Source organism: Cupressus sempervirens, chromosome 10 (assembly GCF_028749045.1).
Source record: "Cupressus sempervirens isolate cs-2001-9-10 chromosome 10, ASM2874904v1, whole genome shotgun sequence".
Lineage (NCBI taxonomy): Eukaryota > Viridiplantae > Streptophyta > Pinopsida > Cupressales > Cupressaceae > Cupressus > Cupressus sempervirens.
In genome coordinates, this window is record NC_143127.1 from 721,043,211 (window position 1) to 721,067,987 (window position 24,777).

General features: G+C 35.8%; 1 protein-coding gene across 1 annotated transcript; it reads left to right on the forward strand.

Annotated features, from left to right (window-relative positions):
• Positions 1-210: 210 nt before the first annotated feature.
• LOC149535858 (cytochrome P450 704B1-like) lies at positions 211-4,926 on the forward strand. The gene is made up of 6 exons (XM_089804645.1): positions 211-590; positions 1,331-1,546; positions 2,274-2,570; positions 2,941-3,330; positions 4,104-4,304; positions 4,545-4,926. The coding sequence occupies exons 1-6, from the start codon at positions 285-287 to the stop codon at positions 4,722-4,724; spliced, it is 1,590 nt and encodes a 529-aa protein (XP_089660771.1). The 5' UTR covers positions 211-284; the 3' UTR covers positions 4,725-4,926.
• The last annotated feature ends 19,851 nt before the right edge of the window (positions 4,927-24,777 follow it).

Genomic DNA, 24,777 nt, shown 5'->3' on the forward strand with positions numbered 1-24,777 from the left:
AAAGGGACTGTCAGGTGCCACTGTGAATCCTGCATGGTTTCCAAAACAACGTGGAAAACACAAAATTTCAAAGGATTTGGCACCTTTATAAGCAACCCCAAATGCATGAATACATTGAAAATTCAAAAGACCCAAGCCACACTGAAGGCATGCTAAAAGATACTCACACCATTCTTACTTCCTCACCTGATTTTTTTAGTTTATTCTATTTTTCTCACCTAAAAAGACTTTGGTTTCTTCACCATGATCCTCTTAAAAACTCTCCCTTGTCTTCCATTACAGAGATGGGTGTTGTTGAAATGGATTGCAGTAGCCTGAGTTTGGGTTTAACAGCTGTAGGAGTGTTAGTTTCATGGCTATATGTATACAGATGGCGCCAGAGAAACAAAGTAGGACCAAAAACATGGCCATTTGTTGGTGCTGCAATAGAACAACTCCTCAACTATGAGAACATGCATGACTGGATTGCCTCATACCTCTCTCAATCAAAGACTGTTAGAGTTCCCATGCCTCTTAATCATTATACTTACATTGCAGACCCAGCAAATGTAGAGTATGTGCTCAAGACCAATTTTCCCAACTATCCAAAGGTAAAATTTCATATTAATATTAGCAAAGCAAAATTAGTTTTTGATTTTAATGAGAATACATAGATGTTGACATCTCTGTCTTTAAATAGTAAGAACATCAACAATACTAATCAGCATTCCTCTGAACCACAAGTACGTTTTGAAGTTATGTACATAATCTTTAAGTTCATGGGAATTTTCTATGATTTCCTTGGAGTTTTAAAACACTGTTAAGAACCTTAGTTGAGCACAGTCTCAGCAGTTTTAATGGTAATTTCTTTTGTGTCTTTAGTTGTATATGGTAATTCATAGTATGCTCTTGATTGTGGTTTGTGAATCAGTGAGAACTTTTTGACAATCTATGCCACATACAACAGGTAGTGGCTATGCAGGGGAACACTTGAATTTTTTTGTGGGTAAAAGTTGGAAAACATTATGTAGAAAAATCAAATTTGTGGCTGGATAGTCACTACCCATACAAGATATCCAATACCCCATTTGAGATTTTGGGTTTTAACACACTGTTAAGGACTTTAGTTTATCATGGTCTCAGCAGTTTTTATGGTCTTTTTTGGACATTTCCTTGTCTATTTTGATTTCAGTTGCAAATAAAACTATGAATTGTGAAGAAGTTTGTGATTATATTGTAAGTTTTTCTTGTCTTTTTGGACCTGTTCTTGTATATTTTGATTTCAGATGTAAGTACAACTATGAATTGTGAAGGAAGTTTTGATTAAACTAACAATTTATCCGCTGTGAAGGGAGAAACATATAGGAATTACATGGAAGTGCTGCTGGGAGATGGGATTTTCAACGCAGATGGAGAAATGTGGAAGAAGCAACGTAAGACTGCAAGTTTTGAGTTTGCTTCAAAAAATTTGAGGGATTTTAGCACCGTGGTTTTCAGAGAATATGCACTCAAATTGGCATTAATTCTCTCACGTACATCACAATATGAACAGTCCTTAGATATGCAGGTAAGAATTTGTGTTTTTGATATGGCCTCCATTTTGTTTTTGACAAAGACTCTATTTTGTTATGATTGATTTGGTTTATACGGTATGAAGTTGCATATAAACCTCATGAATCTCATGTTTTGACATAAAACTATTGTTCCAGGGTTAAAAAATCTTAGCAACAATAGTTTCTGAAAGAATCATATAACAAACTTTTCATTTCTATTTTTTTTTTGGAGGGAGTTTACTGTTGTTTTCAGACTTATTTTGTAACAGGGCTGGGACATTGGTTCTCACTTCATGTAATGAAAAACAAACTGAAACTTGGACGCCGAAGATATCAAATTTGTTGAAAATATAAATATATCTGTTTCTTTTATAGAAAAAGAAAAGATCTGTAATAGATTATTTGTAAATTAACTGCTCTTAAACACTTGATATCAGGCAGAGGTTGATTATGAATCAACATCACCTGAGTCTAAGTAGAGGTTGGTGATATTTTCATTTGATACCTCTGGATTGTAAAGAAGTGTTGAAAATGCCTTTTTTGTTTAGGGGATTTTTTTTTTTGAAAATGGAATACTTTACAAGGGTAGCATGGTTTTCAAATGTAAAACTCTTAACTCATTCATTTCTTTGATAAAACTCTTAACTCATTCATTTCTTTGAATTATAACATAAATTTTGCTTGATTGGTTGATTTAATGTGTCATGGAACTAACAAAATAGTAACTGGTACAATTCACAGGATGCTTTGATGAGAATGACTTTAGATTCCATTTGTAAAGTGGGATTTGGAGTAGAGATAGGGACACTGTCTTTGAGAATGACAGATACTCCATTCGCCAGGGCTTTTGATACTGCCAACATTATAGTCACTTTACGTTTTATAGATCCTCTATGGCGAATCAAACGTTTTCTCCACATTGGAACAGAGGCAATGGTCAAACAGAGCATACACACAATCGATGAATTTACTTATTCTATGATTCGCAAAAGAAAAGAAGAGATAAAAAAGGCCAAGACCTCATACAAGAAATCTCAGGTATTCATATACTTTTCACCTAAAATTCATTAGCTTTCACCAAAATTCAAGCTTTCCAAAGAAGAGAAAATCAGAATTAAGCTTCTACCCACCCATGTATTTAGATACACATACTTCACATCTTTTTTTCCTCAGATTAAACACGACATACCTATGTATGTAGATACTAATATGAATGGTTTATACTTTAAATCTTAGTTGCTTTAGATTAAATCATGCATATTAGTCAAGAGCTTACAACACAAGGGTAAATTGTTAGCTTCTTATATAGGAGGTCTTGAGTTTGAGTCTACTTGAACTTAATAACTAATAATAATTAATCACAACACATAATAATAATTAATTTTGACTTTGATCCTTGCTTCTTCAGATTAAACCAGACATACTGTCCAGATTCATTGAATTGGGGGAGGATCCAGAAAGTAAACTATCAGACAAGAATCTAAGAGACATAGTTCTGAATTTTGTGATTGCTGGGCGTGATACAACTGCTGCAACTCTCTCGTGGTTTGTTTACATGATGATCACTCACCCGCATGAAGCCACAAAGGTGTATGAGGAGTTGTGCAAATTTGAAGAAGAAAGGGCAAGAGAGGAACGAGTTACTCTCATTCAAGTGGATGGGCCAGATGATATTCAAGGTTTCCACAAAAGGATGGAGCAGTTTTCACAGTTGCTTAACTATGACTCTCTTGGAAAACTCACTTATTTGTATGCAACAATTACTGAGACTCTTCGGTTATACCCTGCAGTTCCTCAGGTAATTTCATACAATTTGGTGTCTACTTGTACTCTATTAAGTATGAATTTGGTTAGTTGTACTTATTTAAAATATGGTTGTATTTGCTTTAGATCAGCTTGCTTTAAGATAAAGTTTACTTAGATGTAAGGTTCTTATAAACTCTTATTGGGGTTTTTATTGAATTTGGCTTTCTTACAAGTAATGCTTTCTTAAAACCTTTTGTTTTTCTTTCTAAAAAATTTCCAGATCTTCTGTATGGAGATGTTTCTACGATTTGGGGATGTGGGAAATGCTCTTTCAGAGCACTACCACCTCTCTTGCCTCCTTTAGGATGCCACCGGATTGCTTGCTATATGGTACATGTCATTACATGCTAATCAGAACTTTGCCACCTCTTCCACTTCCTTTAGGACGCCATTGGGTTGCTTACTATATAGTACATGTCATTACATACTGATCACAACTTTGTGAAGACTAGTTTATCATTTATGGAGTACTTGCAAATATATTAAATTATAGAATTTTGCTCTAAAACTTCAGTTCACCTCAATTTGTATATCGGTACTGCTTATCCACCCCCTACCTTCAGTTGCTCCACACCGTCCCAACACTCTCTAAATTTAGACCTTTGATCCCAGCCCCTGAAACCCACCCTGCATACCCCATGAGGGAACTCCATGAAAGATGATTTTTACTGAACTTTTTCAGTTATTGATTAATTTTTAACCAATTCATCATTTTCAAATCAAGCATATACAAGTTAATCAGTTTGAATTGGGTAAATGATGAAGGATCCTAAGGGCATTTTGGAGGATGATACTCTACCTGATGGCACAAAGTTGAAGAAAGGAGGGATGGTAACATATGTTCCCTACTCCATGGGAAGGATGGAGTATATATGGGGTCCTGATGCAAAAGAGTTCAAGCCTGAAAGATGGTTTAAAGATGGAGTATTCCAGCACGTTTCCCCATTTAAGTTCACCGCCTTTCAGGTACTTGTCACTATATATTTAGTCACTTAATTACTAAAAATTAATATTTTTGTTTAGAATACTACTTATCAGTCTTTGGGTGGAGGTCAAGGGAAAATTAAGTTTAGAAAAAAGTTAATTTTGACTACTGAATACTTTTCGCCTAAGAATCAAGTCTTAGTGTGTGATGTTTAAGTCGTCACGTGAATGAGTGAAATATTATATTATGATTTAGTTTTTAATTGAATTGAATTGTTGTAGGCTGGACCACGGATATGTTTGGGAAAAGACTCGGCTTTCCTGCAGATGAAGATGACCACTGCAATTCTATGCAGATTCTTCAACTTCCATTTGGTTCCTGGACATCCAGTCAAGTATAGAATGATGGCCATTCTCTCCATGGCTCATGGCTTGAAAGCTACCATTTCCAAACGAATCTAAATATAATTAGGCCAAAATGTTATACATATCACAGTTTGATTATGAGTAGTATAGATTCAGAATCACTGCTTGACAGCTTTGGATGACGGAACAGTCAACTTCTCTGAGTTAATCATATGAACAATTGATTGAACTGATTTCTTCTGCGTTACCTCGTTTATTGTATATATTTGGTTAAAGAAATTGGTGGTTTTAGTTGATATTTGATATTTTTACCTATTGGATTTTCATGAAAACCATTTTCTATTAGAGTACTATTACAAAGTTCCAATTTTCCATCAGTCACTGGGCTTCAGTTGCCCTCATTTGAAGAGAATTTACAAGCTAAATTCTAATATCAGAATTTTGAAAATAATTAAATAAATGTTGAATTTAAATGGCAATAAAGAAAATTATAATACAATGCAATTACATGTTGGATAGCATGAGTAGGAGCATAGAAACTATTATAATTGTATGTGACATTGTGGAATGATATATTGGAGGTTAAGACAAATAGTAGAATACATTAAACTAATGGTTCTTGTTATTAAAAGGATAATATATATAAAATGATATAACAATACATATATCATATGATTTTGATATTTAATGATTTGTTTGTTCATTTAAGTTTAGAAAGTTTTAAAAACTAATAATTATTTGTAATACATTATTGTATTATTATTATTATTATTATGTATAATATTCAAGGCTTATGTAATTTTGATGGAGCTTCTAAGGGTAATTTTGGATCTTCAAGTACAAGATTTATTATTCGAGATTCAAATGGAAACCTTATTGTTAAGCAAAAGTAGTACAAGAAACCAAGAAGTTAGGTGTCAACATGTAATGTCCCCATTTTAGCAGTTGACCAAGTGTGTGTGCGTTAGCCTTGTTCTACATGGTCCCCAGGGCTAACGAAGGGTTTAATGGGATCCTGGAGTGTTTTGGCCTAGTCATTTCCAGTTTGGGCCAAAATGAAGTTGATTTACTCAGTTTCAGGCATATTTACTATTTTTAGTAAGTCGGCAAGACACAGTGCAGGTCAATTTTGGTGATTGGATTTGATACTCCTCGGTGAGAGCTTTCAGATGAGCTATCACTCGCATTATTCGGAGTCCGATTGCTAATACATTTTAATGCCTGAAGTTTTATTAAAGTATGTTAACATCATAATGTTTTTGACACTTGAGTGCCAACACACTTAATCATATTCCACATTGGGTGCCGAGTACATCATGCACGCCGAGTGAAGTTCAAGTGCCGAGTAAGTTCAGATGCCGAGTAACTTCAAGTGCTGAGTAACTTCAAGTGCCGAGTAAGTTTAAATGCCGAGTAACTTCAAGTGTCGAGTAACTTCAAGTGCCGAGTAACTTCAAGTGCTGAGTAAGTTCAGATGCTGAGTAACTTCAAGTGCCGAGTAACTTCAAGTGCCGAGTAAGTTCAGGGGCTGAGCACCAGTAACTCAATAATGCCAAGTTGCTGCATTATTTAGGAAATCGAAGATTCGCCAGATCTAAGCCGACAAGGTTGTTATCTAGAAATCTGTGAATTAAAAGGAAGATAAGAATGATGAGTTGGTGGCACAGAACACCATGTAGAACATTTTTAAGATACAACTGGCGAAGTTTCAAGAAGAAAACAAGATATGGGGTAGATACATTGTATCCTACCTAATCAATTTTGAAACCCTAAAATTGAAGAGGGAGAATTGAGTGGTAAAGGAAAATCAGACTTCTATATAGGAAGACAAAACTTCATTGTAAAAGAAGAGAGATAAGAGGTATGAAAAGATATACAAGGGTTCACAAGGAAGTCTATTTTTAGAAGTGAGGATTATCAGATCACAAAAGGATCCAGATCGGAGAAAGCAGAACAAGTGCCTACAATCAGCAATCAAGAATTGTAATCAGTCAAGTTTATTGTACCTAATACTTTCTAGCAATTGTATTAGAATAAAAATCCTATGATGATAGGTTAGCTTAACAGCTATTTCGATAAATCCTTTAACTAGGTGATAAAATCCTTTAACAGGGTAACACTTCATGTTAAGTGTTTAAAAGCCTCTAACCAGGTCACTATTGACACAGTGTAAAGCCTTTAACAGGGAAAACCATCAGAAGTGGTTGAACAATATTGTTGCAGTAATTTTTGTGGGTATCATCCCCACCCCAGTTTTACCTTCTTATTTCTGGAGGGTTTCTAGGTTACCAAATTCCATTGTTAAGTGTTATTGATGCATGTGTCTAGTTTCATGATTATTTGATATACTTACATGCATGCAATTTACTTTCAGTTAAAATTTTTATTGGCTAAAGTATGATACTTATGATTCACACACCCCCCCCCCCCCCCTCTCATAAGTACTATTTTCATATTTGAATATTCCAACAAAGTAACATCTAATTTAATTGTAAAATATTAAAGTGTTACTTTAATATTTATTTTATGGGGATGTGTACCCAAGGGAGACATAAGGGATATTTTAATATATGTTTTATATACTACACATCTTTTATCCCACATTGCTCATATGAGTTGAGCGAACCCTTGGAAATAGAATAAAAGGAAGCATTTGTGGCTTCATTAGGGAGGTTGAATATGAGAAGAAATTGGTGTGTGAGTTGCAGCTCCATTCTTGGCATTTGAGGACATCTATCCTCTCTTGTAACATTCTAGACGTCATTCCCTTGGGGTTTGGCCTTTGGAATTCTTTGTTATTGGCTTCATTATCAAGCAATTTAGTTGCATTTTCAGCTACAAGCAGATTTGGTATTTTACTCATATTTTCTTCACTACTTTTCTGACGCTTATGCCACTTTGAGGGAATGATATTACGAAGGTAGTGGACTAATTGAAGGACAAAGCACTATAGCAGCAAGTTTGAAAGCATGGGCTGGAGTATTATGTCAATACTGCTGAAGTAATTAGTGAGTTGATAAATCTGCCATGTACTTGGTTTTATGAATTCTGAAAATAACATTTTATTAGTAGCAGTTCATTTCCACTTTGCATATTATTGTAGTTTCTTTCTTGTTTATGTTGTATGATACCAATTCCATGCACAAAACACAACAAACAAATAAACGTTTGATTTTCAGAGTTATAAGGGGTTTAAAACATTAAACGGAAAAATAAGAGGTTGAATGCAAACTGTTTGACAAAATTCTTTTCAGCAAATTAGTTTAGATTTTTGGGACATCCAGGGGTGCCTATTACAGTGGTATCAGAGCTATAAGTCCTGCCATCCTGTGGAGGTCTTATAGGGAATTTGGAAAGCCGAATAGAGGGAAAAGTGTTTGACGAAATGTCAAAACACTAAAATCAAAAATTAAAAAAATACAGGCTAAGCATTTATGTTTGAGCATGCGACAGGGGCCTTATAATTTCCGCGATACCAGAGCAAGACAAAATAGGATTTCAAACTTGCAAGGAAAACAATCTAGTACATCCGTGCAAGGGGATATTGAATCCAGCCATATAGACATAGAGGAGATATTCTTTGATCAGGACAACAATATGGGTGATCGAGATGACAGGAATACAGGATTAGGCAGAGGCGGGAATGTCGGTCCAGATCAGGGGGACGTAATGTTCAGACAATTATTGGATACATTAGAGCAAGGGCAGCGTATGCAGCAGGAGCAGAATAGGCGAATGGACATGATGTTGCAGCTCATGGCTAGATAGATGGGTGTCAATATTAATCCAAGTGATGCCAACAACAGAAACAATAACAATGAGGGAAACAATAACAATAGGGGAAACAATAACCATGGAGGCCAAAGCAACAACAATGGTCATGAGAATAACATTAATGGTAATAATGGACACGGCAACAATGGGAATGAGGCTGATAACTTTAGACATGTTGCACGCCCAGCGCAGACTGTAAGCTCGAGACCTCTTCTAACCACCTTCCCACCCAGAGATCCGGTTCAACCAGTAAACGAACCGCATATTACCGAGTTACAAGATTAGTTCAGGAGGGACTGGGAGGCTAGTGGACCGGAGTTTCAGGTGAATATTTCCCTCAGAGATTATATGGACTTGAGGATGAGACACATGCCTAGAGTAGGAGGGAGGAATCAAAACTTGGAGCTAAGAAAGAAAGTTGGAAAACTTTTCTTACCTTATTATGATGCTTCAGGGAAGATGACTGCACGAGCTTGGGTGCAGAAGGAAGATACATACTTGTAGCTAAATCCTATGCCTGAGGAGGAGGCTATCAAGTATGGGTCTATGCACTTGGATGGTGTTGCACATGAATGGTGGCATCATGGCATGGTGACTTTGGGGCATAATCAGATTATATCCTATGAGGAATTCACCGAAACATTGATTGAGAGATTTGACACTAGGGATCCCGAGTTACATTTCAAGGAGCTAGCACAGTTAAAATAGTCAGGTTCTGTGGATGCTTACATTGCTGAATTTTAGCGCTTGTCTGTACTTGTTACTGATATCTCTCCTAGGAGATTGGTGGTGTTATTTTGTGATGGTCTTGCTGATCCATTATGAGGTTGGGTGAAGGAACATGATCCACTCACCTTAGCTGAAGCAACTAAAAAGGCACGAGATTTAGCCCCTTCAGTATACAAAGGAAAAAACCATTCAATAGATTCTTCCTACTGCAAGGACAAAGACAAAAAACCGTTTTAGAAAGAGTATAGCAAACCCAAAGAAGGATCAAAAGGACTAGACAATGAAACCTTGAATGAACTTCAAAAGAAGAAGTTGTGCTTCCATTGTAGAGAGCCTTGCGACTTATCTCATAAATGTTCTCTCAAGGCTAAGGAAAATCAAATGGAGTATTTTTCAGCAGAAGACTCAGAGTCATAGGGGGAGGATCAACACTTCGATTCAGATGAGGGTAACACTATAGAGGAGAGCAACATTCCTAAGGATGATAGATCGTTGGCACGCTTGACAGGGGCCCAAAAGGCAATCACATTTAAGGTCAAGGGTACTATCCAGGGGCATAAAGTGATATCTCTTATTGACACTGGGGCTACACATAACTTCATAGATGCACAATTGGTAGCCAGGAGAGGGTTACAGATAGAGGAGCATGATGGGTTTAGAGTCATGGTGGCTAACGGTGATAAATTATTATGCACTTGGAAGATATCTAATCTTCACATCAGGTTTGGAGATGGCTACGAGTTGAAGGATGAGTTCTATGTTGTGGACATGGGAGATTATAATGTCATCCTTGGCATGACATGGATGGCTTCACTAGTGGAGTTCACACTCAACCTAGCGAAATTGGAGATGAGATTCCAGCATGAGGGAAGAACTGTGGTAATTAGAGGTCTTTCAGATGTAGGTTGCAGAGTAGTGTCCTTGAGGAGAATGCAAAGACTTTTTCATCATGATGATATAGAGTGGGCGGCAGAGTGCTACATTATGCCAACTTCACCAGAGCCACAAGAAAAGAGTCATCCACCAAATATCCAGAAGATACTTGATAGACACGCTAAAGTATTTAGCGATATTCCTCATGGGGTTCCTCCTGACAGAGGGATGGAACATGTTATTGAGCTCGAGGAGGGAGCCAAACCAGTTATGATTACTCCCTATTGTCATCCTAAGAAACACAAGGATGAGATAGAGAAGGCGATTAAGGATTTGTTGGAGATGGGGCATATCAAGCCCAGTAAGAGCCCCTTTGCTTCAGTAGTAGTATTGGTAAAGAAGAAGGATGGGACGATGCGCATGTGCATCGATTACAGGGCACTAAATAAGAAAACAATTAAAAACAGGTATCCCATTCCTAGGATTGATGAGCTGATTGATGAGTTGCATGGGGCATGCTTCTTCACCAAAATTGATTTGCGATCCGGATACCATCAGATCAGGATGAGAGCAAAGGACATTGAGAAAACAGCCTTCTGATGTCACTATGGCCACTTTGAGTTCATGGTTATGCCATTTGGTCTAACCAATGCACCCGCTACATTTCAAAGTTGTATGAACCAGGTATTCAGGAAGCAACTGAGGAGATTTGTCTTGATCTTTTTTGATGACATCTTGGTCTTCAGTAAGACCTGGGAGGAGCACTTACATCATTTGGAGGAGGTGTTATCTATTCTGGAGAGAGAGTCATTGTATGCCAAGGAATCTAAATGTGAGTTTGGCATGACTGAGCTCCTTTACCTTGGGCATATCATTAGTGCAGATGGCGTTCGGGTTGATCCCGAAAATATTAGAGCTATTGTAGAGTGGCCTACTCCCACAAACCTTACATAGCTTAAGGGATTCTTTGGTTTATGTGGTTTTTATAGGAGGTTTGTTAAGGGATTCTCACAGATTGCTACACCCTTGACAAATCTTTCCAGGAAAGGAGCCTTCGTGTGGACAGGGGCAGCACAGAAGTGTTTTGAGCATTTCAAGCAGGTAATGTCTTCATGTCCATTTCTAGCTCTACCAGATTTCACGAAGCCTTTTGAGCTTCATTGTGATGCATCAGGTGATGGGATGGGAGCAGTATTAATGCAAGAGAAGCATCCCATTGCATTCGAGAGTAGGAAGCTCCGAGGAGTTGAGAAGAGTTATTCTGTCTATGACCGGGAGATGTTGGCCATAATGCATGCATTGGCCAAATTTTGATCATATTTGGTAGGTGGACGTTTTGTGATCAAGACTGATCACAACAGTATTAAATACTTCATGAGCCAGCGTGATCTTAATGACCGGCAACAAAAATGGGTAACTAAATTGCAGGCTTATAACTTTGACATAGAGTTTGTCAAAGGTAAGAAAAATGTGGTGGCTGATGCCTTATCTCGGAGACCTCACTTATGTGCTCCGGCAGAGATTTCAGGAGATTGGAGAGATCGTATTATAGCAGAGTATGTCGAAGATTCTTGGGCTTCTAGATTGATTTCAGGTACCATATAGGATGATCACTATGAGGTGATAGATGGATTGATCAGAGGGTTTATTTGATTCTGTCATCACACTTGAGAGAGGCGATACTGAAGGCATTTCATGATGCACCCACAGCTAGACATCCGGGGGTCTTCAAGACCTACAGGCAGATCCGAGAGAGGTTTTCATGGAAAGGGTTCAAGGATGATGTTCAGAGGTATGTCAAGGAGTGTGTGGTTTGTCAACAGAATAAGGGAGAGCACACATTTCCTGCAGGTTTATTACAGCCCTTGCCCATTCTTGATAGGAAATGGGAAAGTATTTCGATGGACTTCATCACTAGTTTACCACGAGTGCAAGGAAGAGATTGCATCTATGTGGTGGTGGACCACTTGATGAAGTTTGATCACTTCTTTGCTATTCCGTCCACTTACACAGCAGCACAGGTGGCAGATCTTTTCTTTAGAGAGATATTCAGGTTACATGGGCTGCCCAGATTCATTGTCAGCGATTGGGATAGTAAGTTTATGAGTGTTTTTTGGCAAGAGTTGTTTAGGTTGTGTGGTACAGATCTTACACCTAGCACTAGTTATCATCCACAAACAGATGGGCAAACAGAGATTGTGAATAAATGGGTGGAAGGATATTTGAGGAACTATGTAACTGCACAACAAAAGGCTTGGATCAGATGGTTGCATATGGGAGAGTATTGTTATAACACCACTTATCATATGTCCATCAAGATGACTCCTTTCATGGCACTCTATGGTTATGAAGCACCTAGCTTCATGGATTTAGTTTTGGGGGACAGTAGAGTGCCCAAAGCCAAAAACTTATTGCAGGATAGTCAGGACATCCTGAAAGTGCTCAAAGAGAATATACAACAGGCCCAGAATCAACAAAAATTGTATGTTGATCAGCACCGAATAGAGCGTAGCTTCGAGGTAGGGGATATGGTTTATTTGAGGCTACAACCATATAGATAGTCATCGCTCAAGAAGAGCGGAGCTGAAAAGTTGAAACCTAGATTTTATGGTCCCTACAGGGTGATTCACAAAGTGGGCAAAGTCGCCTATGAGCTTGAGCTTCCAGAGGGCAATTGAGTGCACAATGTGTTTCATGTGTCTAGGCTTAAGAAAGCCATTGGTCAGAATGTAGTGCCTTCTGCAGATTTACCCCCTTTGGATGAGGAGGGGAAGCTTGTGTTAGTACCCGAGGCTATTCTGGACACCAGAGAGAGGAAGCTTAGAAACAGGATAGTGAAGGAGTATTTGGTCAGATGGAGAGACCTGTCGGAGGAAGATTCTACATGGGAGAGTGAGCAAGTTATTCAGTAGGCTGGACTAAGATTGCTTGAGGACAAGCAATTTCAAGGGGGGCGGACTGTAATGTCCCCATTTTAGCAGTTGACCAAGTGTGTGTGCATTAGCCTTGTTCTACATGGTCCCGAGGGCTAACGAAGGGTTTAATGGGATCCTGGAGTGTTTTGGCCTAGTCATTTCTAGTTTGGGCCAAAACAAAGTTGATTTACTCAGTTTTAGGCATATTTACTATTTTTAGTAAGTCGGCAGGACACAGTACAGGTCAATTTTGGTGATTGGATTTGATACTCCTCGGTGAGAGCTTTCAGATGAGCTATCACTCGCATTATTCGAAGTCCGATTGCTAATACATTTTAATGCTTGAAGTTTTATTAAAGTAACGTCTAATTTAATTGTAAAATATTAAAGTGTTACTTTAATATTTATTTTATGAGAATGTGTACCCAAGGGAGACATAAGGGGTATTTTAATATATGTTTTATATACTACACATCTTTTATCCTACATTGCCCATATGAGTTGAGCGGACCCTTGGAAATAGAATAAAAGGAAGCATTTGTGGCTTCATTAGGGAGGTTGAATATGAGAAGAAATTGGTGTGTGAGTTGCAGCTCCGTTCTTGGCATTTGAGGACATCTATCCTCTCTTGTAACATTCTAGACGTCATTCCATTGGGGTTTGGCCTTTGGAATTCTTTGTTATTGGCTTCATTATCAGGCAATTTAGTTGCATTTCCAGCTACAGGCAGATTTGGTATTTTGCTCATATCTTCTTCACTACTTTTCCTATGCTTATGCTGCTTTGAGGGAATGATATTAGGAAGGTAGTGGACTGATTGAAGGACAAAGCACTGTAGCAGCAAGTTCGAAAGCATGGGTTGGAGTATTATGTCAATACTGCTGAAGTAATTAGTGAGTTGATAAATCTACCATGTATTTGGTTTTATGAATTCTGAAAATAACATTTTACTAGCAGCAGTTCATTTCCACTTTGCATATTATTGTAGTTTCTTTCTTGTTTATGTTGTATGATACCAATTCCATGCACAAAACACAACAAACAAATAAACATTTGATTTTCGGAGTTATAAGGGGTTTAAAACATTAAACGAAGAAATAAGAGGTTGAATGCAAACTGTTTGACAAAATTCCTTTCAGCAAATTGGTTTAGATTTTTGGGACATCCAGGGCTGCCCATTACACAACAAGCTCCATATTGAAGGAGACTCACAAATTACTATAAATGTAATACTTAAAGACAACATAAAAATAACATATGTTTGTAAACAAGACAATAAGGAGGCCGACAAACTCTCAAACTAGGCTTTATCTCTTAACACACACACACAAAATTTTCCTAGAGCCAAAATTTAGGGATGGATGTGGGAAATCCACCATACATAATGTCTTCCTTCTTTTGGCCACAATTACTAAAGAACCATTCAATGTGGCATGTTGGTGGTAACGGTGAAGTGATGTTTATTTTAATCAGAACTTTAGTGTGAATTCTAGGTAACCATTGTCGCTTAGACTTACCATGGCGAAGAGTGGTTGATTCAAGTACTTATAAAACCTGGTAGCAGGGATTTCCTATCCACTTTTTACATCTTGGTGAAGAGCTCTACAACAATTGTTGTGATGGACTAAACTGCTTTCACCCTTATTTGAATCAATCAACAAAACCCTTACCATGGGCATAGCACAAGATAAGGATTTACAAAATTTTCAATTTTGTGGACAAAAAACTCTCTGAGAGTATCGTGGTTTTATTGGGAAAAATCTTCCATCAAGTAGTAAATAGGCACAAAATCAACACAAACATTTACTCCATGAATAATGACATGGGCATTCCATCATGAAATTCTAAAGAAATCCATTTGAGGATTGGGAAATAGGTGGGTTTGATGAAATTCTAGAGAAAACTATCTTAGGATTGGGAATATTATATTTGGGGACAAGCATAGCGACTTAGTGAAGATTGAGGGCACAAAGTACACACACTTTCTAAGCATTTTGATGATGGAACATTTTCCCCAATAGAACCACGAAACTCTTAGAGAGTGTCGTGGTTTTATTGGGGGAAATGTTCCATCAAGCAGAAAATAGGCACAAAACCAACATAAACACTTACTCTATGGTAATGGCATATTGGGCATTGCAATTGGGTGGGAACAAAACAATTATAAGGTTGAAAATGGAGACCATTATTTTTAGAGAGGCTTTAGGTGGCTTTGATGAAATTCTAGAGAAATCTATCTCAGAATTGGGAATATTAAATTTGGGGACAAGTAGGTGCACACCCTTTGTGTGGAATTTTGATGAAAGACACACAAAAAAAGCACTTAGGGAGGATGAAAAGGTTTGGATGGATTTGAAGATGGTGGTCATGATCCTCTTCTTGAATCAAGACATTGAAAGGATAAAACAAGACTATGGATGGAGAAGATGGTGAAGATAGACTACAAGAATGGCTCTAAAGAAGTAAGGAGGTGGCTGAAGATGGTGAGGACTTTAATACGAAAGCCAAACTAAATGTATTGGTGACAAAGTTGCACATCAATGATAGTAAAAGACAATTTGAAGTCTCTCAAATGCAATGATATTGTTATTAATTGCATTTTTTTTTTGTTCTAGTATGCGAGTTTATAAGTAAGTGTAATGCATTCTAGTTTTAAGTTAATGGATTTTTTTATCTGTGGTTGGCTTGGGGATGCCCAATTTTTTCTTGGGATGACATGGAAAACTCTCAAAAACTCTCAATTTCAATGTGTAAAAATCTATAATTTTGAAATTTTGGTTGCCTCGATTGTTAGTAGTCTTTGGGTCATTGTTTTTGATGTGCTTATTAATAAAGTAAACTTAAATTACCACGAAAAAATATATTATATATAATAGTATGATAATTGAGATAACTGAAAAACAATATTAAGTGTAGTTATATTATATTATGTATTAAACTAGAATTTTTACTCCATCTCATTTTTATATCAATTTGTATTTTTATTTATTGTCAATCACCTATTCTTCATTACTTTGCATAGTATCTTTATGATCAATTTACAACATGGACTAGTTTCCTTTTTGTTTCTTTTTTTTTATTTTTTGAATTTGAATATGAAGTTCAAAGTAGATTTAAGAATTGGATTATAGAGTTCAGAGTAGGATTTAGGATTTTTATATTTCTGTTAAGATTTCTTAAATTTGTTTCCAAGGTCCTTATGGAGAAAAGTTTATGGAATATCCATAGACTTTACAAAAGCTTATGATATTATATTAATATTCTATACTTATATTTTAATATTCTATACTTTGACTCTAACTTTTTACTAATAAAAAAATATTACATTTCATATTTTAGTTAGTGTTAATCTTGAAATGAATTAGTTGGTGAACTGATTAATTTTTCTCTATAATAAAGGAGTTAATTATTTGTGAGACTAGTTGAATGATAAATTATCACACCACCCTTGTGTCCTTCCCATGGCATGTCTACCATTCAATAATGTGTTTTTGAATGATAATAATGATGTTTTTCCTAGCCTCTAAATTTCTAAACGTGGAGTCCAAAATATTTATAAACTTCATGCACTACACTTTCAAAATCTAGATGCATCCATACATTCATAAGGAGGAACTTTTCTATCCATAGGTACGTACCACTTGGGGTTAAAAAATATTGGGACCATAATATGAAATAGAGTGTTCATTATGTTTATGAGTGTTATAATAGATCTAATTTATATTGATCATTAAATTTTAATTCAAACTCTTGTTATGAACTAATCACTTCATTTAGTCAAGTATGTTATCAAATACCTCATAAAATTCTTTAAAACTATGAGACTGTATACATCAACATACTTGAAACTAGGTTTTATAAGTGAAATATGAAGAAACATTCTAAGAACAATAATAATTCATTATAACCCACTAAGCATCATTAAGTGCCTTTTGTTTCACTAATCACTTCATTTAGTCTATAGTTAGCATTTGCAAAGATTGTGGATCTTGAAGTTGTAATTTGTAATAATCTTATATTGCCCACAATTCGAAAGGCCTCATAGTCAGACATGTTTGAGGATAATTTGATGAATCAATAAATATATTGTTGTCTCTACTCTCCTCAATGTTGTTCTCTGTTATTTTTCTTTTGTTGTGTTCACTCAATAAGGTGTTTGGACTATTAGGTGTGTCTTTGGCCCTAATTTCCATCCATCCCTACGTTACTTCCATGTTCTTAAATTTATAGTTTGCAAATAGAGACTTGTTGTCATGATTTAGCTTATTTGTTGTAGACTTATTCAATCTCTCCACATTAGGAGAAGAATATAATTGGTCTTCCACCTCTTTTAGAGAGACTACTATTGGAAAACTTTGAGATGGAATAGAAAGCTCATCATACTTCTGAAAATTTCCCTCAAGGGAAACATGATTAGATTGATGGTCATTTGAAGGAAAGAGAGAATGGAAAGAATGCTTGTTCGCACAAGATATTTGGGGATTATCTACATAAATAGCTAGAGAGCGAATTTATCCTTCCATTGATGGATGTGAATTTTTGAGAGAACCAAAACTGCTTTGTTCTGAAAATTGAAATCCAGTCACTTTTTCTATGTTGTTTTGAGTGACCAAGTAGAATTTATTCATTAGTTCAAAATCCATAAATGCAATCTTAGAATTAATCTGAATGATGGGAATAAATTATTAATTGAATTATATGTGATGATCTTAATAGGTCTTAGGGTTTAGTTCATGGGAAAATCAACTAATATCCTCATCGAACTAGAATTTAGAAAATTCTCAAGTAAACCTTTGAAACCTCCAAATAGATTCCCATTTTTTTCCAGTATAGTTATGTTCGTTACCTCTATTGGGAAGTTGGGGAACTCAATCCATCAAAAGATAGAAGAATTTGGACAAGTCCAGATTAATGTTCCATTCAAAAAAAGAAATTGCAAAACCTTTTAGTTCTAAAGGCGGGCCAAATATAAGTTTTTCTTTGATATTTTTATTTAAACATTTGACGAAAATAAATCCTTGTTCAAGTTTGATGGTGCATACCCCTCCTCTGACGTTTGATGACAGTCGTAGAGAAAAATTGAAGTCAGAGATTGTATTACCTTGCTAGAATGCAACAAGACCTAATTTGTGACATTCCTCCCATAATCTTTTGGTCGTTGGATTATTGAGAATCAAATATTTTGTATCATCCCCCTCTTTCATGCCACTAGTAACTGAATAACCACCTTCATTTTTTGCCCAAAATTGACTTGATCCTTCCTGAATTTGGATGATGTTGTGCATTAGCTAGGGCTTTATTCAAATCCCCCATTCCTTTATCCAAGAGACTATCTTTGAAATATTTGGTTTTGTGAAAATAGTATCCCGATTGACTGTCGATAATTCATCTTTTGTGATTCCATTCCCTTACTATTCTTTGCTTGGGGATATTATTGTTGTCGTCTTGTTTATGGAGTCTCGAAAACCATCCTTTGTCATTGAATTCACGGGTTGACCTATTGATAGTAACTTCTAGAAGTTGTCTATTATTGTTGCACAAATTCAGATTGAAATAGTTATTTTTTACCAGAATATCATATTAATTTGTCATGCTCATTGCACATTTTGTTGACTAAAAATATATTCCTTCAATCTGTTGATCACATACTTGATGTCGTAACATCGACTACTTTTTTGATTGCATAGATTTTTTAAAGTATTAATATTATATTTCTATGTAGTAATTTATTGATAATAAATAATACATATACTAAATACTAAAATTCTATTACTAATTAACATTCTACTACTAATATCATAAAATGCATGTTCATAAAGTATATTGTCAATTAAAATATATTTATATGATGAACATGAGTCTCTAGTGTGATAGTGAAGTTAAAAGCCCATGTGAACAACTTTAATTGAAAATGCGTTGTTATTGAAAAAAAAATCAATTGAAAAAACAATTTTAAATTGACTGTTCAAATATAAACAGAAAGAAAAAATGGTGAGACTACCAAATTGCCTTGCGAGTGTTCTTTACCTACGAGTCTTTACCAGTTCGTCAAGTCGCTATGATTGCAGAGAAGAATATTCCTCCCGCCTGTCCCGGTCAACTACTGATGCGAATAGGTAACCAGTCGATCACACATTGAATACAGAGGAACACGTGACCACCTTTACCGACTCGCCTTAATTTTGATAACTAAGATATTTTGTAAAAAAATTGATGTCTATGTAAAATACTATTTATTTTTAATCTTTGGAGTTGTATCTTAATTTTTTGTTCATTTAAAATAAGGTCTTATAATCTGAATATTTGTAAACTTTTTGAAAAAATATTTGTCAAAATAGTTATATAAAAGACTTCTTTTATGCTTGAAAGTGTTCATTTTTATTTTGTGATTTCTCCATCATATTCTATCTAAAAATAAATAAAAAATACTTTTTTGATGTGAAAATGATTCATTAATATTTTACAAATTAAAACAAACATTTACAAATTTAACAAAGGTCATATACAAATCAAATATTTTCAGCAAGTGGGATCTAGGGACCCTAGTCAAACTCATCCTAGCTTCACCTTCACGAATCTTATGTGGAAATTTCAAATTACTCTCATTTTTAAAAACCTTATTTACCATCTCCCCTATTTAAAATTTTAAAAAATTCAAGTCCACATGGTCAAATATGATGCCCCATCAATATACCTTTTGTAAAAGTGTCCAAAATGGTCTCAAAAAGTGACAAGACTCATAAGTATGCACTAAAATAAGTTTGATGGTCCACTAATGTGACACCAGATGACTAGTTGTCTCTTGAAACTTAGAGGCATCGTATTAGATATGTGACAAAATCCATTTAAAACATCATCACATTGATAAAAGATGACTCAGTGCACAAGTATGGATCTTACTTCTTTTTCAATGCTTTTAAGTACATTGGATGTTGATTTGACATCATATTTGATGACGTGCTCTTCAAATTTTGGTTATAATTAGGGGTAAGATGATGTTTTAATAAAAAAGTGATTTGAAACTTCCACAAAGTTAGGGAGCTCAACTATTAAGTCCTCTCCCCTATATTCTTAACACCTCCACGAGCTTTATTTTATGCTTCTATTTTGTAGAGTGACTTTTAGGCATGTTTTTATTTTAAAGTCTTGATGAAGTACTGCTCTAATACCACTTGATGAAAGGCCACACCACCCTTACCAACTCACAACCAAGAATGCAACAATATGGAGACAACGAGATGACAAAATGTTTCAAACAATTTTATTATACTTGAAAATCCAATAGCAATTACAATAACATTTCTGCAAGATCTATCAAGATCCAATCCAAACCCAAGCTAGTCCAGATCCACACTCTAGTAGAAACCTCTGAGATCTCAACTTGTGTTCGCAAGCCACCAAGCAACCTCCTTGTTTCTAAACAGTAGTCACTAGCTCTTCTCCAACTTTATCCAAGATCCAAGTGTAAACTGCCTCACATTCAGTGCTCTGTCTACACACTCACAACTCCATCACAATCCTGTTGTAAATTGCCTCACATTCGGCGCTCTATCCATAGACTCAGGAAAACTCACTCTTCACTTCCTCCTTCTCTTTCACACCTTGAAGCCTTCATACCTTCCAGCTTTAACACCTTGAAGCTTTCCTTCCAAAGCTTTCACCTTTCCAAGCTTCACCTTCCACAGCTTTCACACCTTGAAGCTTTCACCTTCCAAAGCTTCTACTTCTCGAGCTTCACCTTCCCAAGCTTTCCTTCCAAAGCTTTCACCTTTCCAAGCTTGATTAGAAATGCTCATATGCCTTGCTTAAATAGGCACTTACCACCCCATGCATGACTTATCCACAACCTTCTAGAATTCCACCTACACAATATCCACAACTTTCTAGAATTCCACTTACAACTAAGCACCACCACATGGCCCAATTAGAAAATTACATTTCTTTTGTGGATCACAACAAATATTAAATGCATGATTTAAGGAACTTTCCACAAACTTTTAAGATGCCACCTACACACCTCAATTAATAGAATGACAACTATTTTTCTTATTTTTCTATTTATGCCACCTATGCACCTCGAAAATAGAAATTCCTCCTTTTTTCTTTTTCTCCTTTTTTCCTTTTTATTTATTTATTTATTTCCTCTAATTTTTGTCACTTTCTCTCTCCTCTAGATTATTTTTTATTTTTATTTTTAAATAAATTTTCCCATGCAAGATGCTCCTGCATTAGACTCCCCCAGTAGATGGAAAAGTGTGTCCCACACTTTGATGCCAAAAAGAAAGACCTACAACTATCTTCATCTTCACCGAAGGTTTCCACCTCAACGGGGACAAAAAAACTAGCGTGCAAATCTTCCACATCTGCATCCATATGTCAAACACCAGAATCTCAACCATCCAATCAACATGCTCACTTCCAGGAACAAACTAAACATAATACTTTATCAATAAACCCTCATTCACATCAGCAACTAGTGAATCCACACCAGTAGCAACAAACTACGCATTAGTAGCAACATGTAGATTTCCATCAACACAAGCCAAACTCCTAACACCATCAATCTCATTGCTCACAACGAGATTCTTTGCAATACATAACTCACCTCCAACAACAACCGGATCATCCACGACCAAGTGCTATGCAACATACAAGTCACCACCACTATCAACTAGATCATCCACAACCAAATGCTCTGCAGTCTCCATGTCAGATTCAACCAATTGATCATGAAAACCAAACTCTATCCCAACATCAAAAAGGTTAGGAATATCCTCAACAACAACCTCTATTTTCTCTACAGGTTCTGCATCAAACTCCACAAACTGATCCACAAAACCAACCTCTGCCACCTTGACCTTCTTAGCTTGATCAGCCAATCTAGCATCCAACCAAGCAAACATCTTAGAAAAATTCCTCTCCACTAGATCATGGATTTTCACAATCATCTTAAGGTCCAATCCTCTTGGAGCCATCTCCCAAGATCTTCGTAAACCCTCTCCAACAAATCCTTCCCACGCTCCTTGTGACAACCTTGAATTGTTTGCAAGTCAGATCACAACCTGCCACCTCGCACGAACAATCAGGAACCACATCACAAGTCTAGGACAACGGATCTGCAATCCACAAGCTCTCTACAATCATGCCTCAACAAGTTCAGTCTTCCATCTCCGCATCCATCAATCAATCTGCATGTCCTCCCAAGGTCCTGGTGCAAACTGCCTCAACTTCAGCGATCTGTCTACACGCTCAAGAACTCGCCACTCTAATAAACTTCACCCAACCAAGGTCTTGGTACAAACTGCCTCACACTTCGGCAATTTGTTTGTACACTTAGGAACTCCTACTCTGATACCACTGATGAAGTACTGCTTTGATACCACTTGATGAAGGGCCACACCACCCTTACCAACTCACAACCAAGAATGCAACAATATGGAGACAACGAGATGACACAATGTTTCAAACAATTTTATTATACTTGAAAATCCAATAGCAATTACAATAACATTTCTGCAAGATCTCTCAAGATCCAATCCAAACCCAAGCTAGTCCAGATCCACACTCTAGTAGAAACCTCCGAGATCTCAACTTGTGCTCGCAAGCCACCAAGCAACCTCCTTGTTTCTAAACTGTAGTCACTAGCTCTTCTCCAACTTTATCCAAGATTCAAGTGTAAACTGCCTCACATTCAATGCTCTGCCTACACACTCACAACTCCATCATAATCTTGCTATAAACTGCCTCACATTTGGCGCTCTGTCCACGGACTCAGAAAAACTCACTCTTCACTTCCTCCTTCCTCCTTCTCTTTCACACCTTGAAGCCTTCACACCTTCCAACTTTTACACCTTAAAGCTTTCCTTCCAAAGCTTTCACCTTTCCAAGCTTCACCTTCCACAGCTTTCACACCTTGAAGCTTTCACCTTCCAAAGCTTCTACTTCTCGAGCTTCACCTTTCCAAGCTTTCCTTCTAAAGCTTTCACCTTTCCAAGCTTGATTAGAAATGCTCATATGCCTTGCTTAAATAGGCACTTACCACCCCATGCATGACTTATCCACAACCTTCTAGAATTCCACCTACACAATATCCACAACCTTCTACAATATCCACAACTTTCTAGAATTCCACCTACAACTAAGCACCACCACATGGCCCAATTAGATACTTATATTTCTTTTGTGGATCACAACAAATATTAAATGCATGATTTAAGGAACCTTCCACAAGCTTCTAAGATGCCACCTACACACCTTGATTAATGGAATGACAACTATTTTTCTTATTTTTCTATTTATGCCACCTATGCACCTCGAAAATAGAAATTCCTCCTTTTTTTCTTTTTCTCTTTTTTCCCTTTTTATTTATTTATTTATTTCCTCTAATTTTCGTCATTTTCTCTCTCCTCCAGATTTATTTATTTATTTTTTAATTATTATTATAAATTTTCCCATGCAAGATGCTCCTGCATCAAGTCTCTATATACTTAAAAATATGTTGTAGTTGGAGTTGTATCAATCATTTAAAATATAGTTCTCTTATTTTAATGTTTGTAAATTTTATTAAGAATATTTGTCAAAATATCTATAAATAAGACTTATTTTATATTTGAAAGTGATAAGTTTTATATGATATAATAGAACCGCTTTCTCTTCCAAAAGACTTACTTTTTATGTGAGAACGACACATCAACATTTCACAAATTAAAATTGAGATTTTAAAAACTAATAAAGATCAAACGTACATTAAATCTTTTTATTATATCAAATCTACACTTCAAAATTAGGTCTAAAACAAACACATGATAAATAAAAAAATTAATGTATTGGTCAAATTTATTGATACTATAATTTGGCATCGTTTTTTTGAAATTTAGTCAATGATACAATTTGTAGGGAGGACAACAATGTCCCTATAAGTTATTATACACTATTAAATTGATATAGACACTTTGAAATCACGTTTTTTTAACCTTTAGCCTAACAGATTTTAATATATACAATAGCAGTAAGCAATTAAATTGCATATAAAAGTATTAAAAAAATATAATTTCCAATCTCTATGAAATTAACAATAAACTAGCAATCACACCTTGTGCAATAGGTACGATGTAGATGTATGGATGTTCAATTAAGTATTTGTCCTTTTATTGGTCACTCCCTCTCATCCTCTCTAGATCTCATTATCTCTTTACTAATATATCTATCTATAATTCTTTCTATCATATTCTCTCTATCTCTCTCTTTATGTCTCCATACATATTTCCTTAGATCTATTTATATATATTTTTACGTCTCCATCTCTCTCTATCTATCCATCATGTTTACTCGAATCTTCTCTCTATGTATTAATCTCTATTTATTTCTTCCTCGCTCCCCTCCATATCTAAAAAAATCTCCCTCTCTATCTATCCATCTCTTTCCATCAACCGCTTTCATTTACCTTTAAATTTCTACATCTCCTTTTTTGTCCTAATATGTCTCTCTGTGTGTGTATATATATATATATATATATATATATATATATATATATATATATATCTTGTTATTTGTTGATCTCTCTCTAACCCTAATATGTATCCCCATTGAGATGGTCATATTTATTTTTCTTTCTCGTCGCATAAATCTCCATCTCTATCTTTTTCTCTCCCCCTCTATCTATCTCCCCCCCTTTTTTGTCTCCCACTCTTTATCTCTTCCAATTTTTATATCTATTTGTATATATGTACTCATCTATGTTTGTTACCTTAGAAAGATTTCATTTCCAATTCTAGATAATGAATTTGTTCTTTTTCATCTATAAAATGTTATATGAAATATCTCCTTTTGGTAAAACGAGTGATGCACTTAACTCCATA

Bases quoted from the DNA above. Each gene is read 5' to 3' on its own strand.
- LOC149535858 (XM_089804645.1), top strand. From the start codon at position 285: ATGGGTGTTGTTGAAATGGATTGCAGTAGCCTGAGTTTGGGTTTAACA. The intron at 1,547-2,273 runs GTAAGAATTTGT...TACAATTCACAG, and splicing joins AACAGTCCTTAGATATGCAG to GATGCTTTGATGAGAATGAC. The intron at 4,305-4,544 runs GTACTTGTCACT...GAATTGTTGTAG, and splicing joins TTAAGTTCACCGCCTTTCAG to GCTGGACCACGGATATGTTT.